The 20,923-nt window shown below is 49.8% G+C and overlaps 2 protein-coding genes across 2 annotated transcripts; both read right to left on the bottom strand.

Annotated features, from left to right (window-relative positions):
* Window positions 1-1,552: 1,552 nt before the first annotated feature.
* On the bottom strand, window positions 1,553-19,359 carry LOC117093101 (cytochrome P450 2F5-like). The gene is given in 13 exon segments (XM_033227765.1): window positions 1,553-2,037; window positions 4,912-4,965; window positions 4,968-5,052; window positions 5,627-5,803; window positions 7,618-7,858; window positions 7,969-8,531; window positions 14,430-14,597; window positions 15,247-15,350; window positions 15,353-15,422; window positions 15,771-15,931; window positions 18,932-18,954; window positions 18,956-19,092; window positions 19,189-19,359. Coding segments are annotated over 13 exon segments (2,403 nt in total). The 3' UTR covers window positions 1,553-1,588.
* LOC117091931 (60S ribosomal protein L35a-like) lies at window positions 7,548-7,969 on the bottom strand. Its single transcript, XM_033224913.1, has one exon. It carries the CDS (start codon window positions 7,942-7,944, stop codon window positions 7,591-7,593), a length of 354 nt encoding a protein of 117 aa, XP_033080804.1. The 5' UTR covers window positions 7,945-7,969; the 3' UTR covers window positions 7,548-7,590.
* Window positions 19,360-20,923: the final 1,564 nt, after the last annotated feature.

Below are 20,923 nucleotides of genomic sequence, written 5' to 3'. Positions count from 1 at the left end.
TCGCCCGGCTAGTTTTTTGTAGTTTTTTAGTAGAGACGGGGTTTCACCGTGTTAGCCAGGATGGTCTCGATCTCCTGACCTCGTGATCCGCCCGTCTCGGCCTCCCAAAGTGCTGGGATTACAGGCTTGAGCCACCACGCCCGGCCTCTTCTCCCTTTTTTTGAGACAGGGTCTCACTCCGGTCTCCCAGGCGGGAATGCAATGGTGCAATAATAGCCCATTGCAGCCTCGACCTCCCAGGCTCAAGCAATCCTCCTGCCCCATTTTTTGTAAAGTCAGGTTTCACTCTGTTGCCCAGGCTGGTTTCAAACTCCTGGGTTCAAGCGATCCTCCTGCCTCAGCCTCCCAAAGGGCTGGGATTACAGGTGTGAGCCACTTCGCCTGGCCCTGCTGTCTTTTTCTCTGTCTTGGTTTCTCTGCCTCTCTGGTTTCAGGTCCTCACAGCCTTTACCTTCAAGTCTGTCACCAGGATACAATTTCTCCCACCCTAGCCACCCTAAAGGTGAGGGCAGAACTGTGGGGAAAAGAGAGAGATTTCAGACTGTTACTGTGTCTATATAGTAAGAAGTAGACATAAGAGACTCCATTTTGTTCTGTATTTGAGATGCTGTTAATCTGTGACCCTACCCCCAACCTTGTCCTTGCAAGAGACATGTGCTGTGGTGACTCAAGGTTTAACGGATTTGCGGCTGTGCAGGGTGTGCTTTGTTAAACAAGTGCCTGAAGGCAGCTTGCTGGTTAAAAGTCATCACCATTCTCTTAATCTCAAGTAGCCAGGGACACATATACTGCGGAAGGTCGCAGGGACCTCTGCCTAGGAAAGCGAGGTATTGTCCAAGGTTTCTCCCCATGTGATAGTCTGAAATATGGCCTCGTGGGAAGGGAAAGACCTGATCGTCCCCAGCCTGACACCCGTGAAGGGTCTGTGCTGAGGAGGACTAGTGTAAGAGGAAAGAAGGTCTCTTGGCAGTTGAGACAGAGAAAAGCATCTGCCTCCTGCCCGTCCCTGGGCAATGGAACATCTCGGAGTAAAACCCGATTGTATGTTCTGTTTACTGAGACAGAAGAAAACTGCCTTAGGGCTGGAGGTGGGACGTACTAGCAGCAATGCTGCTCTTTATGCACTAAAAAGGTTTATGGAGATGTTTGCATATGCATATCAAGGCAGAGCACTTTTCCTTAAACTTATTCATGTCACAGATCTTTATTCATATGTCTTACTGCTGACCTTCTCCCTACGATGATCCTATTATCCTGCCACTTCCCTTTTTCTAAGATGGTAAAGATAGTGATCAATAAATACTGAGGGAACTCAGACCGGTGCCGGCGTGGGTCCTCTGTATGCTGAGCACTGGTCCCCTGGGCCCACTTTTTCTTTCTCTATACTTTGTCTCTGTGTCTCATTTCTTTTCTCAAGTCTCTCGTTCCACCTAAGGAGAAACGCCCACAGGTGTGGAGGGGCAGGCCACCCCTTCACAGAACTAGCCAGTGTCTCCTTCTCTGCAGCCAGCTCCCTTCTCCCCATCCTAAATGACTGTCATCCTCCCTTTAATTCAGCCAAGACTGGTTTGAATCTATTACAAATGTACTAAGAAATGATACAAAAAGCCGAGAAAAGGGCGTGCCATAGAACAAGCTCTGTGGGTACAAAAAGACATGGCCCTTCCACACATCTGCCTCTGCCCTGCAGACCGGGTACAGATTGGAGGGATGGGGGATGGGCATGCGGCACAGCGGGCAGGGAAGACAGCGTGACTGCCAGAGGGATGGGGGCAGACCGTGGATCAAGAAGGAGACGGAGCAACCCACATGGATGGGCCTCATCACCCACAGGGGAATCTGGAAAGGCCGGGACGCTAGCACGGGGCAGGCACAGCTGGAAAGGCTGCGGCAAATTGCCGGGACCTGGGCTGAGTGGGGTCAGGTCGATGTCCTCGGGCACACCCAGCGGCTGCAAGGAGAAGCTCTGCAGGATGGCGGTGAGGTACAGAAAGAGCTCCACGCGCGCCAGCGACTCGCCCAGGCACAGACGGCGCCCTGCGAGGGTGGCAGGGTGGGGAGCGGCGGTGAGATATGATGAAGTTAGAGGCTGCAACCCCACATTCCCAGAGGAAGACATAAGAGGAAAGGAAGACAACCGCTGGGGACGTCACAGATTCACCCCTCTAAAGATCTGGGAAAGATGCTTTAAACTGTGGAGTGGAATGAGCTGGGCTGCTTGGGTTCAAATCCCGGCCCTGTCACTACTAGTTTTGTGATCCTGGACAAACCACATTTTCTGGGTATTTAAAATGGGGCTATGAAGGATGGGCGCGCTGGCTTAGGCTTGTAATCCCAGCACTTTCGGAGGCCAAGGGAAGAGGATCTCTTGAGCCCAGGAGTTTGAGAGCAGCCTGGGCAACACAGCAAGATCCTATCTCAATAAAAAAAAATATATTTTTTTAATGTGCAAGGTGGCACATGTATGCAGTCCCAGCTGCTTGGGAGGCTGAGGCGAGAGGATCACCTGAGCCCAGGAGATCAAGGCTGCAGTGAGCCATGATTGTACCACTGCCCTCCAGCCTGGATGACAGCAAGACCCTGTCTCAGAAAGAAAAATAAAAGGAGGGATAATAGTGCCTCATGAGGCTGCTGTGAATGGTAAACACAGGGAGAGCAGTGAGGTTATAAGTAGCTTACCATGGGCCATGCACTACTCTAAGCGTTAGATCACCATTAGTTCTAACAACTCCAAGAGGTAGGCCTTAGTATATCTCCATTTTATAGATGTGGACATTGAGGCACAGGAAAGTGAAGTAACACACCCAAGGCAACACAGCTAGGGGGTGACAGATGGGATGCAAACCCTGCTGGAATCTAGGCTGCAGAGCCAGCATTTGATGCACAGTAGGCAACATGGTAAGTTACCTATTATTATGCCAGTTTTTTGTTTTTTCTTTTCCTGCCACTGAGTAAAGAGGGAAGTATTTTTCAGCAGGATAAAGAGGAAAGGCAAAAAAAAAAAAAAAAAACCCAAAAAACAAAAAACAACAAAAAAACCCCTTAGAACCACCTCAACTGCGCCACCCAGTGGAGAGGTAGACAATGACCACTCCCAAGTTCAATTATTATTATTTTTTCTTTTTTTCTTTTTTTTTTTTTTTTTTTTTTGAGACGGAGTCTCGCTGTGTCGCCCAGGCTGGAGTGCAGTGGCGCGATCTCGGCTCACTGCAAGCTCCGCCTCCCGGTTCCCGCCATTCTCCCGCCTCAGCCTCCGAGTAGCTGGGACTACAGGCGCCCGCCACCGCGCCCGGCTAGTTTTTTGTATTTTTAGTAGAGACGGGGTTTCACCGTGTTAGCCAGGAGGGTCTCGATCTCCTGACCTCGTGATCCGCCCGCCTCGGCCTCCCAAAGTGCTGGGATTACAGGCTTGAGCCACCGCGCCCGGCCTTATTATTTTTTCTTTTAAACATTTTATGTATTTTTTAGTTTTGGCTAGTCAGTATTTTTTATTGTGGAGAAAGGATCTCGCTCTGTTACCCAGACTGGAGTGCAGTGGCGTGATCATACTCAGTGTAACCTCAACTTCCTGAGCTCAAGCGATAATCCCACCTCAGCCTCCCAAGTAGCTGGGACTGCAGATGCAGGCCACCACACCCAGGTAATTTTAACATTTTCAGTAGACAAAGGGTCTTGCTATGTTGTCCAGGCTGATCTTGAACTCCTGGCCTCAAGTGATCCTCTCGCCTCAGCCTCCCAAAGTACTGGGATTACAGGCGTGAGCCGATGCACCTGGCCCAAGTTAAATAATTATTATAATTATTTATTTTTTTGAGATGGAGTTTTGCTCTTGTTGCCCAGGCTGGAGTGCAATGGCACAATCTTGGCCCACAGCAACCTCTGCCTCCTGGGTTGAAGTGATTCTCCTGCCTCAGCCTCGAGAGTATCTGGGATTACAGGTATGTGCCACCATTTCCTGCCTAATTTGTTTTTGTTTTTGTTTTGAGACGGAGTCTCGCTCTGTCGCCCAGCCTGGAGTGCAGTGGCGCTATCTCCGCTCACTGCAAGCTCCACCTCCTGAGTTCACGCCATTCTCCTGCCTCACCCTCCCGAGTAGCTGGGACTACAGGCGCCCGCCACCACACCTGGCTAATGTTTTTTGTATTTTTAGTAGAGACGGTGTTTCACCGTGTTAAGCAGGATGGTCTCGATCTTCTGACCTCGTGATCTGCCCGCCTTGGCCTCCCAAAATGCTGGGATTACAGGCGTGCCTTCCTGGTGAATTTTGTATTTTTAGTAGAGGTAGGGTTTCACCATGTTGGTCAGGCTAATCTTGAACTCCTGACCTCAGGTGACCTGCCCGTCTAGATCTCCCAAAGTGCTGGGATTATAGGCGTGAGCGACTGCTCCTGGCTGTTATCATTATTTTTTTTTGAGACAGAGTCTCGCTCTGTCACCCAGGCTGGAGTACAATGGTGCAATCTCAGCTCACTGCAACCTCCGCCTCCTGGGTTCAAGCGATTTTCCTGTCTCAGCCTCCGGAGTAGCTGGGACTGCAGGTGCCCGCCACCACACCCAGCTAATTTTTGTATTTTAAGTAGGGACGGGGTTTCACCATATTGGTCAGGCTGGTCTCGAACTCCTGACCTCAGGTGATCTGCCCACCTCAGCCTCCCAAAGTGCTGGGATTACAGGTGTGAGCCACCGTGTCCAGCCCCAAATTAGATTATTAATTAACCTCCCCACCTCGCTTCACGAGGATTTTAGTCACTACTTGCTTATAGGAGCAGAGTTGAGAGGAGGAATGAATGTCTCTGTACATCCAAAGCTAAGAATGGGTGGAAGGAAGGAGTGAAAGAATTTGGCAAGTTGAATTAGGATGAGGAATGTAGGCAGAAATTGGGCCAGAAAGACTCTGATTCCTGCCCTCACCGGCTGAGAAGGGCGTGAAGGCTGGGCTCTTCTTGAAGGACTGATTGGCATCCAAAAATGCTCGGAGTTGAACTCCTGGGGCGTCAGGAACTGGCTGGGGTCATAGTGGATGATGTTAAGGAGGGTGATGATATTGGTGCCCTGTGTGGGTGAGGAGGTGGAGTTAGCAGTGTAGGAGGGCTGGGAGGCTCCCAAACTAGTTTCCATTTTATCGGCTGGGTGTCCTGGGGACTTGATAAGGGGTGGGTGGGTGGGGTATGGGACTCAATCAGGGGCCAAGGACGTGTGGGTGTCTAGGGTTCCAGGTGATGGGTGCTATATGCTGTATTATTGGGGACTTTGGCAGGGATGTGGGAAAGCCCCCCCCTTTGTTGGAGCAGATGTGGGGTTTCTGGGAAAAAGGATGGGCCCTGAGAATAGCGTTTTAGGCACAGAGGATCCTCAAGATGAAGTTCCAGACCCCAGGGCTTCCAGGGAGGAGTTCTAGGAAGGGGATTTGTCATGGGTCTAGTCCACTATGATATGAGATGGGGTCCTGGGAAAGGCCCGAGCTTCTGGATTTAAGGGTCTGAGATGTCTGTAGCTAGGGCTTGGGATGCCAGTTGCTAAGGCCTGGGGTGTTGATTGCTAGTGCCTGGGATACTCCTTGCGAGTTGCAAGAGTCTGCGATGCCTCCTCTTAGGTTGCCTGATACCGTTTGCCAGGCCTAGCGCACCTTGGGTATAAGGAAGCCGCAAAAGGCTGTGTCCTGAGTGAGGCGGTGCGGCAAGTTCATGGGGATGATGTCTGCAAAGCGCTGCACCTGGTGGATCACTGCGTCTGTGTAAGGCATGGTCGGGCGGTCTTCCAGTGCCGCCGGCAGTCACGCGCGTCCCACTGCGAGGTCGATCTCCTGCACGCGAGTTGGAGGGGGTGGGGGAGGAGGGGTCAAGGATATCCGCGCGATAGGGCAACCAGGCTGGGAAGAGGTGTGTGCTTGTGTGGGGAGAGGTCTAGTCAAAGCCTCCAAGCGCGGGGCGCCACTTGGGGCTCACGTGAGAATTAGAGCTGGCCTGCTGGGTGGCTCATGCCTGTAATCCCAGAATTTGGGAGACCCAGGCGGACGGATCCCTTGAGCCCAGGAATTTGAGACTGTAGGGAAAAGAAAGAGAGATCAGAGTGTTACTGTGTCTATGTAGAAAAGGAAGACATAATAAGTTCCATTTTGATCTGTACTAAGAAAATTGTTTTGCCTTGAGATGCTGTTAACCTGTACCTTTAGCCCCAACCCTGTGCTCACAGAAACACGTGCTGTATGGAATCAAGGTTTTTTTTTTTTTTTTTTTTGAGACGGAGTCTTGCTCTGCCGCCCAGGCTGGAGTGCAGTGGCCGGCTCTCAGCTCACTGCAAGCTCCGCCTCCCGGTTTTACACCATTCTCCTGTCTCAGCCTCCCGAGTAGCTGGGACTACAGGCGCCCGCCTCGTCGCCCGCTAGTTTTTTGTATTTTTTAGTAGAGACGGGGTTTCACCGTATTAGCTAGGATGGTCTCGATCTCCTGACCTCGTGATCCGCCCGTCTCGGCCTCCCAAAGTGCTGGGATTACAGGCTTGAGCCACCGCGCCCGGCCTGGAATCAAGGTTTAGGTGATCTAGGGCTGTGCAGGATGTGCCTTGTTAGCAATATGTTTACAGGCAGTATGCTTGGTAAAAGTCATCGCCATTCTCCATTTTCAATTAACCAGGGCCACGATGAACGGTGGAAAGCCACAGGGACCTCTGCCCAAGAAAGCCTGGGTCTTGTCCAAGGTTTCCCCTCATTGAGACAGCCTGAGATATGGCCTCATGGAAAGGGAAAGACCTGACTGTCCCCCAGTCCGACACCCGTAAAGGGTCTGTGCTGAGGAGGATTAGTAAAAGAGGAAGGCCCCTTGTGGTTGAGATAAGAGGAAGGCCTCTGTCTCCTGCATGTCCCTGGGAACGCAAAGTCTCAGTGTAAAACCCAATTGTACATTCATTCTATTCCGAGATAGGAGAAAACTGCTCCGTGGCTGGAGGCGAGATATGCTGGCGGCAATGCTACTCTGTTACTGTTTGCTACACTGAGACGTTTGGGTGGAGAGAAGCATAAATCTGGCCTATGTACACATCGGGACACAGTACCTTCCCTTGAACTTAATTGTAACCCAGATTCCTTTGCTCACATGTTTTCCTGCTGACCTTCTCCCCACTATCACCCTGTTCTCCTGCCGCATTCCCTTAGTCGAGATAGTGAAATTGCTAATCAATAAATACTAAGGGAACTCAGAGACTGGGGCCAGTGCGGGTCCTCTGTATGGCACCGGTCCCCTGGGCCCATTGTTCTTTCTCTATACTTTGTCTCTGTGCCTTATTTCTTTTCTCCGTCTCTCATCCCGCCTGACGAAAAATACCCACAGGTGTGGAGGGGCTGGCCCCCTTCATCTGACGCCCAACATGGGTGCCTTTCTCTAAGGTGAGGGTACGCTAAGAACATGAGCATTGAGGACAAGTCGATGAGAGATTCCCGAGTACATCTGTGGTCAGCCTTGCAGTAAGCTTGTGCGCTTGGAGGAACCCAGGGTAACAATGGGACAAACTGAAAGTAAATATGCCTCTTTTTTTTTTTTTTTTTTTTTTTACAAGAACACAAATCCACGTTTATTTATGATTTTTTTCGTTAGTTTAAAGCCTTGAGGGGTACAGCATCACTCGGATTCTGTGTCCAATGGCCTTCGCAGGAAGATTGCTTCGGAATTTGGCACGAACCATGCCACTGTTTCCATGGGCCCGAGTTACCTTTCCCCAGATGACTCTGGTTTTATTTGGTTTGCCGCCTGGAGTCACTGTGTTGTTCTTTGCTTTGTATACATAAGCGCATCTCTTGCCCAAATAGAATTCTGTTTCATCTCGGGCATAAACACCTTCTATTTTAAGAAGAGCTGTGTGCTCCCTTTGGTTCCAGAGACCCTGCTTATAGCCGGCAAAAATGGCCTTGGACCACAGCCTTCCAGACATATTTCCTTTTAGAAGTCCCATTCCCGTTTCCTAGCCCGCTTGCACCTCGGCGATCCCCGACTCCCTTCTTCATGGCGTCGCTCCTGTGCTGTGGGCCGAAGCTGGCCGCCTGCGGCATCGTCCTCAGCGCCTGGGGAGTGATCATGTTGATAATGCTCGGAATATTTTTCAATGTCCATTCCGCTGTGTTGATTGAGGACGTTCCCTTCACGGAGAAAGATTTTGAGAATGGCCCCCAGAACATATACAACCTTTACGAGCAAGTCAGCTACAACTGTTTCATCGCCGCGGGCCTCTACCTCCTCCTCGGAGGCTTCTCTTTCTGCCAAGTTCGGCTCAATAAGCTCAAGGAATACATGGTGCGCTAGGGCCCGGGCGCGTTTCCCCGCTACAGCCACTCCTCTATTTAAAGACTCCCTGCACCGCGTCACCCGGGTCGCGTCCCATCCTTGCCGGCGCCCTCTGCAGGACTGGGTTTCCCGGGCGAGAGACTGAATCCCTTCTTCCATCTCTGGCATCCAGCCCCCGTGGAGAGGGCTGAGGCTGGGGGGCTGTTCTGTCTCTCCACCCTTCGCTGTGTCCCGTATCTCAATAAGAGAATCTGCTCTCTTAAAAAAAAAAAAAAAAAAAAAAAAAGAAGTTCCATTCCCAGCAGGCCTCCACAGGAGCCAAGATGGCGGGAAGAGAAAGACCAGCATAAATATGCCTCTTATCTCAGCTTTATTAAAATTCTTTTAAGAAGGGGGGAATTAGAGCTTCTACAGAAAGTCTAATTACGCTATTTCAAAGAAGAGAAGATAGCATTTCAATTTCTGATGCCCCTGAAAGCTGTGTAATAGATTCTGAAGAAGAGGCAGGGACAAAATCCCGGAAAGTTCACATTGTACATATGTAGCAGAGTCTGTAAGGGCTGGGTCAACTCAAAATGTTGACCGCAATCAGTTACACAAGGTAATATCCTGAAACATTAAAATTGAGAGGAAAAGATCCAGAATCATTGGGGCCATCAGTGCTAAAACCACGATGGCCACCTCCTCCGCAGTGGAGTGAATGCTGGGGGAGGGAGCCCGAAACCCCGCTCACTGTGACTTGACTCACTGCACCCATTATTAAACAACCTGCAGTTCACTACGGTAAAGGAGCAATTCAGACTCACCCCGCAGTGTCCCGTCTGGGTTGAACAGTGGCTGCTCCCTAAGGAAAAGTTGGGGGTGCTACATAAAATAATTAAAAGAACTATTTTAAAAAGGGCATGTTTCACCCCTTTTCTCTCCTTAAAATTCTCCAGTGTTTGAAATTCAAAACAAATCCAGCACATGGTGCATGCTGACCGACTTAAGAGCTGTTAATGCCGTAGTTCAACCCATGGGGGCTCTCCAACCCAGGTTGCCCTCTCTGGCCATGACCCCCAAAGACTGGCCTTTAATTATAATTGATCTGAGGCCGGGCACGGTGGCTCACATCTGTAATCCCAGTGCTTTGGGAGGCTGAGGCGGGCAGATCATGAGGTCAGGAGATCGAGACCATCCTGGCTAACACGGTGAAACCCCATCTCTACTAAAAATACAAAAAATTAGCCAGGTGTGGTGACAGGCACCTGTAGTCCCAGCTACTCGGGAGGCTGAGGCAGGAGAATGGCGTGAACCCGGGAGGCAGAGCTTGCAGTGAGCCAAGATTGTGCCACTGCAGTCCAGCTTGGGCAACAGAGCGAGACTCCATCTCCAAAAAAAAAAAAAAAAAAAGATTGATCTGAAGGATTGCTTTTTTACCATTCCTCTGGCAAAACATGATTTTGAAAAATTGCCTTTACTATACCGGCCATAAATAATAAAGAACCAGCCACCAGGTTTCAGTGGAAAGTGTTACTACCTCAGGGAATGCTTAATAGTCCAACTATTTGTCAGACTTTTGTAGCTCAAGCTCTTCAACCAATTAGAGACAAGTTTTCAGACTGTTATGTCATTCATTATGTTGATGATATTTTGTGTGCTGCAGAAACGAGAGACAAATTAATTAACTATTACACATTTCTGCAGACAGAGGTTGCCAACGCAGAACTGACAATAGCATCTGATAAGATTCAAGCCTCTACTCCTTTCCATTACTTGGGAATGCAGGTAGAGGAAAAAAAATTAAACCACCAAAAATATAAATAAGAAAAGACACATTAAAAACATTAAATGACTTCAAAAGTTGCTAGGAGATATTAATTGGATTCGGCCAACTCTAGGCATCCCTACTTATGCCATGTCAAATTTGTTCTCTATCTTAAGAGAGGACCCGGAATTAAACAGTAAAAGAACATTAACTCTAGAGGCAACTAAAGAAATTAAATTAGTTGAAGAAAAAATTCAATCAGCACAAGTAAATCCCTTGGCCCCACTCCAACTTTTGATTTTTGCTACTGCACATTCTCCAACAGGCATCATTGTTCAAAATACTGATCCTGTGGAGTGGTCATTCCTTCCTCACAGTACAATTAAGACTTTTACATTGTACTTGGATCAAATGGCTACATTAATTGGTCAGGCAAGATTACAAATAATAAAAGTGTGTGGAAGTGACCCAGACAAAATCATCGTTCCTTTAAACAAGGAACAGGTTAGACAAGCCTTTATCAATTCTGGTGCTTGGCAGATTGGTCTTACTGATTTTGTGGGAATTATTGACAATCAATACCCAAAACCAAAAATCTTCCAGTTTTTAAAATTGACGACTTGGATTTTACCTAAAATTGCCAAATGTAAACCTTTAGAAAATGCTCTGACAGTGTTTACTGATGGCCCCTCGAGGCCAATTATATCATAATTGTATGGGCCAGACTCACTCATATTCAAGGCCCCATCGATCTTGCCCATTAATCCGGCCTATGATAATGATTTAACTGAAACACTGGACCAGATTTATAGAAGGTTAGAATCACCCTATCCATGGAAATGGGGTGAAAAGGGAATTTCATCACCTCGACCAAAGTTAGTTAGTCCTGTTACTGGTCCTGAACATCCAGAATTATGGAAGTTTACTGTGGCCTCGCACCACATTAGAATTTGGTCTGGAAATCAAGCCACAGGAACAAGAGATTGTAAGCCATATTATACTATCAACCTAAATTCCAGTCTGAATTTGCAAAGAAATTTCTTTGCAAAGTTGTGTAAAACCCCCTTATATGCTAGTTGTAGGAGACACAGTTATCAAACCAGATTCCCAAACTATAACCTGTGAAAGCTGTAGATTTTTTTACTTGCATTGATTCAAGTTTTAATTGGCAGCACCATATTCTACTAGTGAGCACAAGAGAGGGCGTGTGGATCCCTGTGTCCATGGACCAACCATCAGCGGCCTCGCCATTCATCCATATTTTAATGGAAGTATTAAAAGGAATTCTAACTAGATCCAAAAGATTCACTTTTACTTTGATTGCAGTGATTATGGGCCTTATTGCAGTCACAGCTATTGCTCCGGCTGCTGGAATTGTTTTACAATCCTCTGTTCAAACTGCAAAATATGTCCATGATTGGCAACAGAATTTCTCAAAATTGTGAAAATCTCAGACCCAAATAGATCAAAAATCGGCAAACCAAATTAATGATCTTAGACAAACTGTCATTTGGATGAGAGATAGGCTCATGAGCTTGGAACATCATTTTCAGTTACAGTGTGACTGGAATACGTCAGATTTTTGTATTACACCCCAAGCCTATAATGAGTCTGAGCATTACTGGGACATGGTTAGACACCACCTACAAGGAAGAGAAGATAATCTTACTTTAGACTTTTCAAAATTAAAAGAACACATTTTTGAGGCATCAAAAGCGCATTTAAATGTGGTGCCCGGAACTGAGGCAATCGTGAACGCTGCTGATGGCCTCGCAAATCTTAACCCGGTCAGTTGGGTTAAAATCATTAGACGTTCCACTATTGTAAATTTCATATTAATCCTTGTATACCTGTTCTGTCTGTTGTTAGTCTACAGGTGTATTCAGCAGCTCTGAAGAGACAGTGACCAGCGAGAATGGGCCATAATGAGGATGGCAGTTTTGTCAAAAAGAAAAGGGGGATATGTATGTAGGGAAAAGAAAGAGAGATCAGACTGTTACTGTGTCTATGTAGAAAAGGAAGACATAAGAAATTCCATTTTGATCTGTACTAAGAAAATTGTTTTGCCTTGAGATGCTGTTAATCTGTAACTTTAGCCCCAACCCTGTGCTCACAGAAACACGTGCTGTATGGAATCAAGGTTTAAGGGATCTAGCGCCGTGCAGGATGTGCCTTGTTAGCAATATGTTTGCAGGCGGTATGCTTGGTAAAAGTCATCGCCATTCTTCATTCTCGATTAACCAGGAGCCCAGTGCACTGCGGAAAGCCGCAGGGACCTCTGCCCAAGAAAGCCTGGGTATTGTCCAAGGCTTCCCCCCACTAAGATAGCCTGAAATATGGCCTCATGGGAAGGGAAAGACCTGACCGTCCCCCAGCGTGACACACATGAAGGGTTTGTGCTGAGGAGGAGTAGTAAAAGAGGAAGGCCTCTGACTCCTGCATGTCCCTGGGAACAGAATGTCTCGGTGTAAAACCTGATCATGCATTCATTCTATTCTGAGATAGGAGAAAACTGCCTGTGGCTAGAGACAAGATATGCTGGCGGCAATGCTGCTCGGTTTCTCTTTGCTACACTGAGACGTTTGGGTGGAGAGAAGCATAAACCTGGCTTACCCCCACATCCGGGCACAGTACCTTCCCTTGAACTTATATGTAACCCAGATTCCTTTGCTCACATGTTTTCCTGCTGACCTTCTCCGCACTATCACCCTGTTCTCTTGCCACATTCCCTTAGCCGAGATAGTGAAAATAGTAATCAATAAATACTGAGGGAACTCAGAGACTGGGGCTGGTGCGGGTCCTCCGTATGCTGAGTGCCCGTCCCCTGGGCCCACTGTTCTTTCTCTATACTTGGTCTCTGTGCCTTATTTCTTTTCTCCACCTCTCGTCCCGCCTGACGCGAAATACCCACAGATGTGGAGGGGCTGGTCCCTGTCAGAGACCAGCCTGGGCAACATGGTGAAACCCTGTCTCTAAAACAAAATAGAAAAATTAGCTGGGCATGGTGGCACACACCTATGGTCCCAGTTACTTGGGAGGCGGAGGCTGGAGAATCGCTTGAACCCAGGAGGCAGAGGTTGCAGTGAGCCGGGATCGGGCCACTGTACTCCAGCCTGGGCAACAGAGCGAGACTCCGTCATAAAAAAAAACGGGGGAAAAAAAAAAGAATTAGCCAGGGCCTGGGAGGAAGTGCATCAGTGAGGGCAAAAGGTTGGCTTGTGCAAGGGCCTGGGCGTTGGCTTGTGTGGGCGGGGCTTCAGGGAGGCCTGGAATCCAGGACCTGATGGGATTTCAGAAGCAGTTTTGGGACTCTACTGGCTGGACAGTGGATCGAGTGGGTGAACTGTGCAGGAGGGCTGGAGATCAGGGGCAGAGCAGGGGATATACCCAGAGGTGGAGCTTGGGGAGGTGGAATAGCAGACAGAGCTGTGTGTGTGGGCCAGGCTGTGTGGGAGAGGTAGGGTTCCCTGGCAGGTGTGTGGCTGGGGCTCTGGGGCAGGGCTCTGGGAGGACTGTTAGCTGGGCTCTGAAGCCGGAGGTGGACGTATGCGGTGGTGGACACAGTTGGAACAAGGCAAGACTAAGTGGGTGCAGGTGGGGAGCAGTGGCTGACACCTGTAACCCCAGCACTTTGGGAGGCCGAGGTGAGAGGATTGCTTGAGCCCAGGAGTTGGAGACCCGCCAGGGCAACACAGCTAGACCCTGTCTGTACAAAAAATAAAAAGTTAGCTGAGTGTATTGAGTGTGGTGGTGCATGCCTGTACTCCCAGCTATTGGTAAGGCTGAGGTGGGAAGATCGCTTGAGCCCAAGGGGCTGCAGTGAGCTGTGATTGCACCATTGTACTCCAGCCTGGGCGACAGAGTGAGTCTGTCTCAAAAACAAACAAAAAATTAAGCAGAGCTGGGTGCAATGGCTCATGCCTGTAATCCCAACACTTTGGGAGGCTGAGGCGAGTGGATCACTTGAGGCCAGGAGTTTGAGACCAGCCTGGCCAACTTGGTGAAACCCTGTCTCTACTAAACATACAAAAATTAGCTGGACGTGGTGGTGTACACCTGTAATCCCAGCTACTTGGGAGGCTGAGGCAGGAGAACCCCTTGAACTCGGGAGGCAGAGGTTGCAGTGAGCCCACTGAGATCACACCACTGCACTCCAGCCTGGGTGACAGAGCAAGATTCCATCTCCAAAAAACCAAACAAAAACAAAAAAAACAACAACTAAGCGGGTGGGATCTGGGTTGGGATTCGGGCAGGTTGTGTGGACCTCATGGTCTGTGTGGATGGGATCGGTCTCCATGTGGGTTTGTGGGTTTGGCTGTGGACTCCTGGGGTCAGCAGGAGGCTATCTCAGACCTGGGAGACGGGGCGGTGGCTCCCTGCTCTGGGGCGAGGCTGGAACACATGGGCACCTCCGCGCCGCTGTGTGGGTGGGCCTCACCTTGAACTTTTGGGTACTTCATGAGTGCCAGGAAGGCTTGGCGCAGCGTGGTGCCCACAGGCTCGGTGCCGCCAAAGAGCAGGTTATGTGTGGTCATCAACAGGGTATCCATGTGGAAGTGGCTCAGTGGGTCCTCCTCCTGCCGGGGTGGAGGGGTGGGGATGTGAGCCAGGGATGGAGACCCCTTCCCTCTAGACCAGTACGACTGCTGCTGGGGACCCATTCAGTCCCAGGTGGGTTTAACTTTCTTTCCCTAGGAGAGCTGGGGAAGGCAGAAGGGCAGGGCTGGGAAAATCTCAGCTGCAGGGCCTACAATTAACTTCTTGGATAGAGCTTGAATGACTTCTTGTTTTTTGTTTTTTTTTAAATACGTTTTATGTATGTATGTATGTATGTATGTATGTATTGTAGAGACTGGGTCTTACTATATTGTCCAGGCTGGTCTCGAACTCCTGGACTCATGCGATCCTCCTGCCTCGGCCGCCCAATGTGCTGGGATTACAAGCGTGAGCAACTGCGCCCCCCGCGCCCTCCCCCGCCCCGCCCCGCCCTGCCCTCCCCCGCCCCGCCCCGCCCCGCCCCACGGCCTTTGATTACTTCTTAATGAGCTGTAATTGGAGGTGGCTGCGAGTGGCTCCTGGCTCCAGCCCTGCTGGGCCAGATGCTTCAGCTTCTCCAGGGAGAAGGTCCCCCAACTCTGCCCCATCTGGGGTCCCTGTGGGTTTGAGGCAGGGGCAGCAGGAGAATTTCAGGTCAGACTAGAGGTGGGATTTCCAGGTAGGGATTACCTCTGCCATCTTGGTGAGGAAGCAGTCGATGAAATCCCGGGGAGATCTGGGGTCTAGTGAGGCCTGGTGGTCGTGGACGCTGTGGGCGATGAGGTCTCTCAGGCATTGAAGTTCTGGAACATGCGTTGGTGCGGCCCGGGCACCCAGTCCAGGAGGCTCGGGAAGATGTTGTACAACTGGGGACCAGACAGAGTGGGAGGGTTTTGGAGGAGGATGAAGGGTGTTCAGGGGCGAACGGGTTCTGTGTGGATTAGGTAGGCAGGGACCAGGTTTCGAAAGATAGCCAGGTTCTGGAGAGGCCGGGGTTGGGGTTAGGGCTGAGTACCAGTGGGAAGGAGGGAACGGGGGCCATAAATGCTCAGTGGAGGGGAGTGGGCGTGGCCATGTAACTCTGGGTGGGGTCAGATGGGAGGGGGCGGGCCCTGGGAGAGCCATTCGCAGCCCTTTCCCCGCCCACTGTTTCCTCTCCATTCCTAGGTCCTGCGGAACACACACCCCGTCCCTGCTGGACTCAGTTGGCTCGCCTCGCCCCAGGGGCCGCTCATGATTTGGAAGCTGTCATTGATAAGGCGGATAATGGTGAGCAGACGCTCATCATCGTAGTGGAAGCAGCTGCCGAAGAGCACGGAACAGATAATGTTGGACACTGAGCGACTCAGCACAAACGTGGGGTCAAAGGGCTCGCCTGAGGGTGGGGAATGGAATGGATCAGGAAGACGCGATGTGCAGCACACGGGACCTCATGCAGCAACGCCATTAATTTGCACACAACATCCGACTCAACCATGGCAACGTGTCTTGCGGTGCAGAACACAGGCACATGGTCACAATATGGTGCTTAACAACACCCCAAAAGCATCGGTCAGTGCCACAGACAGCACAGAACCCACAACTTCCTGCAGCACATCGACAGCAACAATACCAACCACAGAACCAGCTATTCTTGGCAACACAACACACAGCAGGCAACATAGCACAAGGCAGTCATCAGGCATCACGGAACACAACAACACAGGGCAACAGAACACCCAGCAAATGAGATCACAGTAGATGCCAACACAGGACACTCGGTGTCCTAACAAGCAGCCCAGAAACATCCCAAGACACGGTAACCACACACCAACACAATGCCAGCATACAGCTCCATAATCCTGCCACACAACACACACTAGTACCCAGCAACCCAGCAGACAGCACCCAACACACGATGTGACATCACAACACATACAATCAAGGCAGCAGAATAAAGGCCACACTATGCAGCAATGCAACAACGTTGGCAGCCAGCAGATGACACAACGCAAAACCACATGCAGCGCCTGACGACTCTACGATCTCACCCAGAAATATCTCAACACAACACCTAGCATCTGGCCGTCCAACAGCTGAACAGACCATAGTAAATACCGAACAGCACATTTCTTTCTTTTTTTTGGAGATGAAATCTCGCTGTGTCGCCCATGCTGGAGTGCAGTGGCACGATCTCGGTTCACTGCAACCTCTGCCTCCTGGGTTCAAGCGATTCTCCTGCCTCAGCCCCCCAAGGAGCTCAGATCACACCCAGCTATTTTTCTTTTTTCTTTTTTTTTTTTTTTGTATTTTTAGTAGAGATGGAGTTTCACCATGTTGTCCAGGCTAGTCTTGAACTCCTGACCTCAAGTGATCCACCCACCTCGGCTTCCCAAAGTGCTAAGATTACACACATGAGCCACTGTGCCAGACCCAGTTTTTGTATTTTTTGTAGAGACAGGGTTTCACCATGTTGCTCAAGCTGGTTTCGAATTCCCGAGCTCAAGTGATCCACCACCTTGGCCTCCCAAAGTGCTAGGATTACAGGTGTGAGCCACCATGCCCGGCTGAAACAACACATTTCAACACAGCACCCAGGACACAATAGCACAGCCCAGAAAACCAGATCTGGAGTTAGATGGACGCGGTTTGAATCCTCATTGGTCTCTTAGTCTTGGTGTGACTTGGCAAACTGACTTCCTTTCTCTGATCCTCAGTTTGCTCATCTGTAAAATGGGTCTGATGGCACTTCTCTCATCATGGGGCTGCTATAAGGAGTCAGTGAGTGTGTGACTGGGAGTCAGTGAAGGGCCTGACCCAGTGCAAGGCTGTTACAGATCATGGTGCCGTGGCAGGCTGTGATGGCCCCCAAAGATGTCCATGTCCTTATCCTTACAACCTGTGAATTTGTTCCCTTACATGGTAAAAAGGACTTTGCAGGTGGGATTAAGTTGAGGATTTTGAGAAGAGAAGTTTACTCTAGACTATCTGGCTGGGCCTAATGTAATCACAGCAATCCTTTTTAGAGGGAGGCAGGAGGGACTGAGTAAGTAAAGGTAATGTAGGCTGGGTGTGGTGCCTCACACCTGTAATCCCAGAATATATTGGGAGGCTGAGGTAGGAGGATTGCTTGAGCCCAGGAGTTTGAGACTAGCCTGGGCAACATAGCAAGACTTCCTCTCTACAAAAAATTAAAAAGAAGGAGCTGAATGTGGTGGCACATGCCTGTATTCCCAGCTACTTGGGAAGCTAAGGTGGGAGAATCAGCTGAGATGGCTTCCTTCCCTCTCCCTCCCTCCCTCCCTCTCTCCCTTCCCTCCTTCCCTCCCTTCCCTCCTTCCCTCCCTCCTCTCTCCTTCCTTCCTTCCTTCTCTCCCTCCCTCTCTCCCTCCCCTCCCTTCCTCTCTCCCTCCCTCCTCTCCCTCCTTCCCTCCCTCCCTCTCTCCTTCCCTCCCTCCCTCTCTCCCTCCCTCTCCCTCCCTCTCTCCCTCCTTCCCTCCCTCCTCTCTCCCTCCTTCCCTCCCTCCCTCTCTCTCCCTCCTCCCTCCTCCCTCCCTCTCTCCTCCTTCCCTCCCTCTCTCCCTCCTTCCCTCTCTCTCTCTCCCTCCCCTCCCTTCCTCTCTCCTCCTTCCCTCCCTCCCCCTCTCTCCCTCCTTCCCTCCCTCCCTCCCTCTCTCCTTCCTTCCCTCCCTCCCTCTCTCCCTCCCTCCCTCCCTCCCTCCCTCCCTCCCCCCTCCCTCCTTCCTTCTTTCCTTTTTTCCTTTCTTCCTCCTTCCTTCTGTTGGTCCCTCCTTCCTTCCACCATTTATTGGGTCTTGTCACATAGCTTCCTTTGAACAGAGATTTGTGTTTAAAATAAAGTTTGGGGCTAGGCGCAGTGGCTCACACCTGTAATCCCAGCACTTTCGGAGGCTGAGGAGGGCAGATCACAAGGTCAGGAGTTCTAGACCAGCCTGGCCAGCATGATGAAACCCAGTCTCTACTAAAAATACAAAAATCAGCTGGGTGTGGTGATGCATGCCTGTAATTCCAGCTACTCAGGCAGGAGAATCACTTGAACCTGGGAGGTGGAGGTTGCAGTGAGCCGAGATCGTGCCACTGCACTGCAGCCTGGGCAACAGAATGAGACTGTCTGAAAAATAAATAGATAGATAGATAAATAAATAAATAAATAGATAGATAAAGAGTGGAATTCAGGACAGTGGTGGGATCTGGAGGTGGGGAAGGTGGGACAGACTTCACTGTAGACCAACACTACCTCGCTGCATTGCATTTGGTGTCATCAGTGATCTCAGCAGCCCTGAGTGTCAACAAGATTGAGATGACAGTCTCCACCCTCACCCCCTCCCTCAATATGGAAAAGGCCCAGAGTAGAGGAGACAAGGACGAGGCTTACCATTGCCCTTGGTAAAGTTGAAAGACAGGGTAGTCACCGTGGCCACTAAGCTCCTCTCCCTGGTCCACCAGGGCCTCCTTCATGGCTAGGTACCCGCTGAGGACCACCACCCGCCTGGATCCCAGGTGCACTGTGTACACAGAGCCATACTCCTTGCTCAGCTAGGGATAGGAAGACAGAAGTTACAGGGGTTCCTGTGGCCATGGGACCCCCTCCTCCTGATCCTTCCACTATCACCCAAGCTAAGGGCCTTGCACCTTAGTGAGAGAAGTCAGCATGTTTTGGGAATGAAGCAGCAGCAGGTTTCCCAGGAGTGGGAGGGGTCTGGGTCCTGGAGGCAGCTTTCCCTTATCTTTTGAGCTTAGGGTCAGGAGCAGACAGATGAGAGCCAGGAGCAGGAGTAAGATGTCTGTGCTTATGCTGTCCATGGTGCAGGCAGCTGCTGGCGTCTGGAGGGCAAAGTGGGAGAGGACATCCCTGAGGAGAGGGTGGGATCCCCCTTTCCTGATCTCCCCTGGGGCTTGCCTTCCCTAGGCTCTGGAAATGAAGGCAGATGGAGAGAAGGAGACAGGGAGAGAGAGGCCAGGGGTTGGGGAAGGGAGGGAGAAAGGACGAAAGAGGCAGAGATAGTCAACATACAGACAGATAATGAGACAGAAACACAGACACAGAAATGGAGAGAGACAAGGGATAGAGGAACAGAGACTAAGAGAGGTCGAGAGAGATGCATAAAGATAATGAGAGAGACAAAAAATCAGTGAGCGATCTACATATGTACAGATGTCTGTCTACCTATCGGCCATCTATCTATCACCCATCTCGATCGATCTATCTATCTATCTATCTATCTATCTATCTATCTATCTATCTATCTATCTATCTCCTATTATCTATCAGCCATCCATCATCTATCTATCTATCCATCTACCTATCTATCATCTATTATCTATCTATCATCATCTGTCCATCATCTACTATTCTTCTATCATCTATCTATCATCGATCTATTATCTATCTATCATCCATCATCTACTATCATCTATCTTCTATGTATCATCTATCTATGTATCATGTACATATCTATGATCTATCTATTATCTATTGTCTGTCTGTCTATCTATCTATCTATCTATCTATCTATCTATCTATCTATCTATCTACCTGCCAACCTATCATTCCCTGTCTGTCAAGAGACTGATTCTCATACAGAGACAGTGATAAAGAGTGATAAAGACACACAGGGACAGAGACAGACAAACATAGAGATAGGGAGAGCCAGACAGAGAGCACATCACAGAAAGAGAGAGGCTGACACAGACCGGAGGAAGAAAGAGACAGAACTAGACAGACACAGAGCTAGAGAAAGACAAGAGAGATTGAGTGGAGAGACAGCGAGATGGACACTGACTGAGAGACAGAGATGGACATGGAAGGATAGAGAGAAAAAGGGTGAGAGAGCCAGAGAAAAGAGACAGAGACTGAGGGAGAAGAGAATGACAGAGACAGAGATACACAAAGACAGAGTCACAGAGAGATGGAGAGAGAGAGAGAGAGAGCGAGAGAGAGAGAGAGAGAGAATAAGAGAGGCAGGGAATGTTAGAGCCACACAAAGACACAGGTAGACTGCAAAGGGCAGATCAAGAGAGACTGAGGCTGGGGATGGTGGCTCACACCTGTAATCCCCGCACTTTGGGACGCCGAGGCAGGTGGATTGCCTGAGGTCAGGAGTTCAAGACCAGCCTGGCCAACATGGTGAAACCCTGTCTCTACTAAAAACACAAAAATTAGTCTGGCGTGGTGGCAGGTGCCTGTAATCCCAGCGACTCCGGAGGCTGAGGCAGGAGAATCACTTAAACCCAGGAGGTGGAGGTTGCAGTGAGCCAAGATTGAGCCACTGTACTCACGCCTCAAAAAAAAAAACAAAAAAAACCCAAAACAAAACAAAACAAAAAAACAGAGAGAGAGACTGAGACAGAGAGGAAGGGCACAGGC

The sequence above is a fragment of the Trachypithecus francoisi genome, unplaced genomic scaffold, assembly GCF_009764315.1.
Source record: "Trachypithecus francoisi isolate TF-2019V2 unplaced genomic scaffold, Tfra_2.0 Lachesis_group12, whole genome shotgun sequence".
NCBI classification, from domain to species: domain Eukaryota; kingdom Metazoa; phylum Chordata; class Mammalia; order Primates; family Cercopithecidae; genus Trachypithecus; species Trachypithecus francoisi.
This window is presented reverse-complemented; position numbering and strand designations above follow the sequence as displayed.

Coding starts and splice junctions, on each gene's coding strand:
- LOC117091931 (XM_033224913.1), bottom strand. CDS start 7,944: ATGGGACTTCTAAAAGGAAATATGTCTGGAAGGCTGTGGTCCAAGGCC.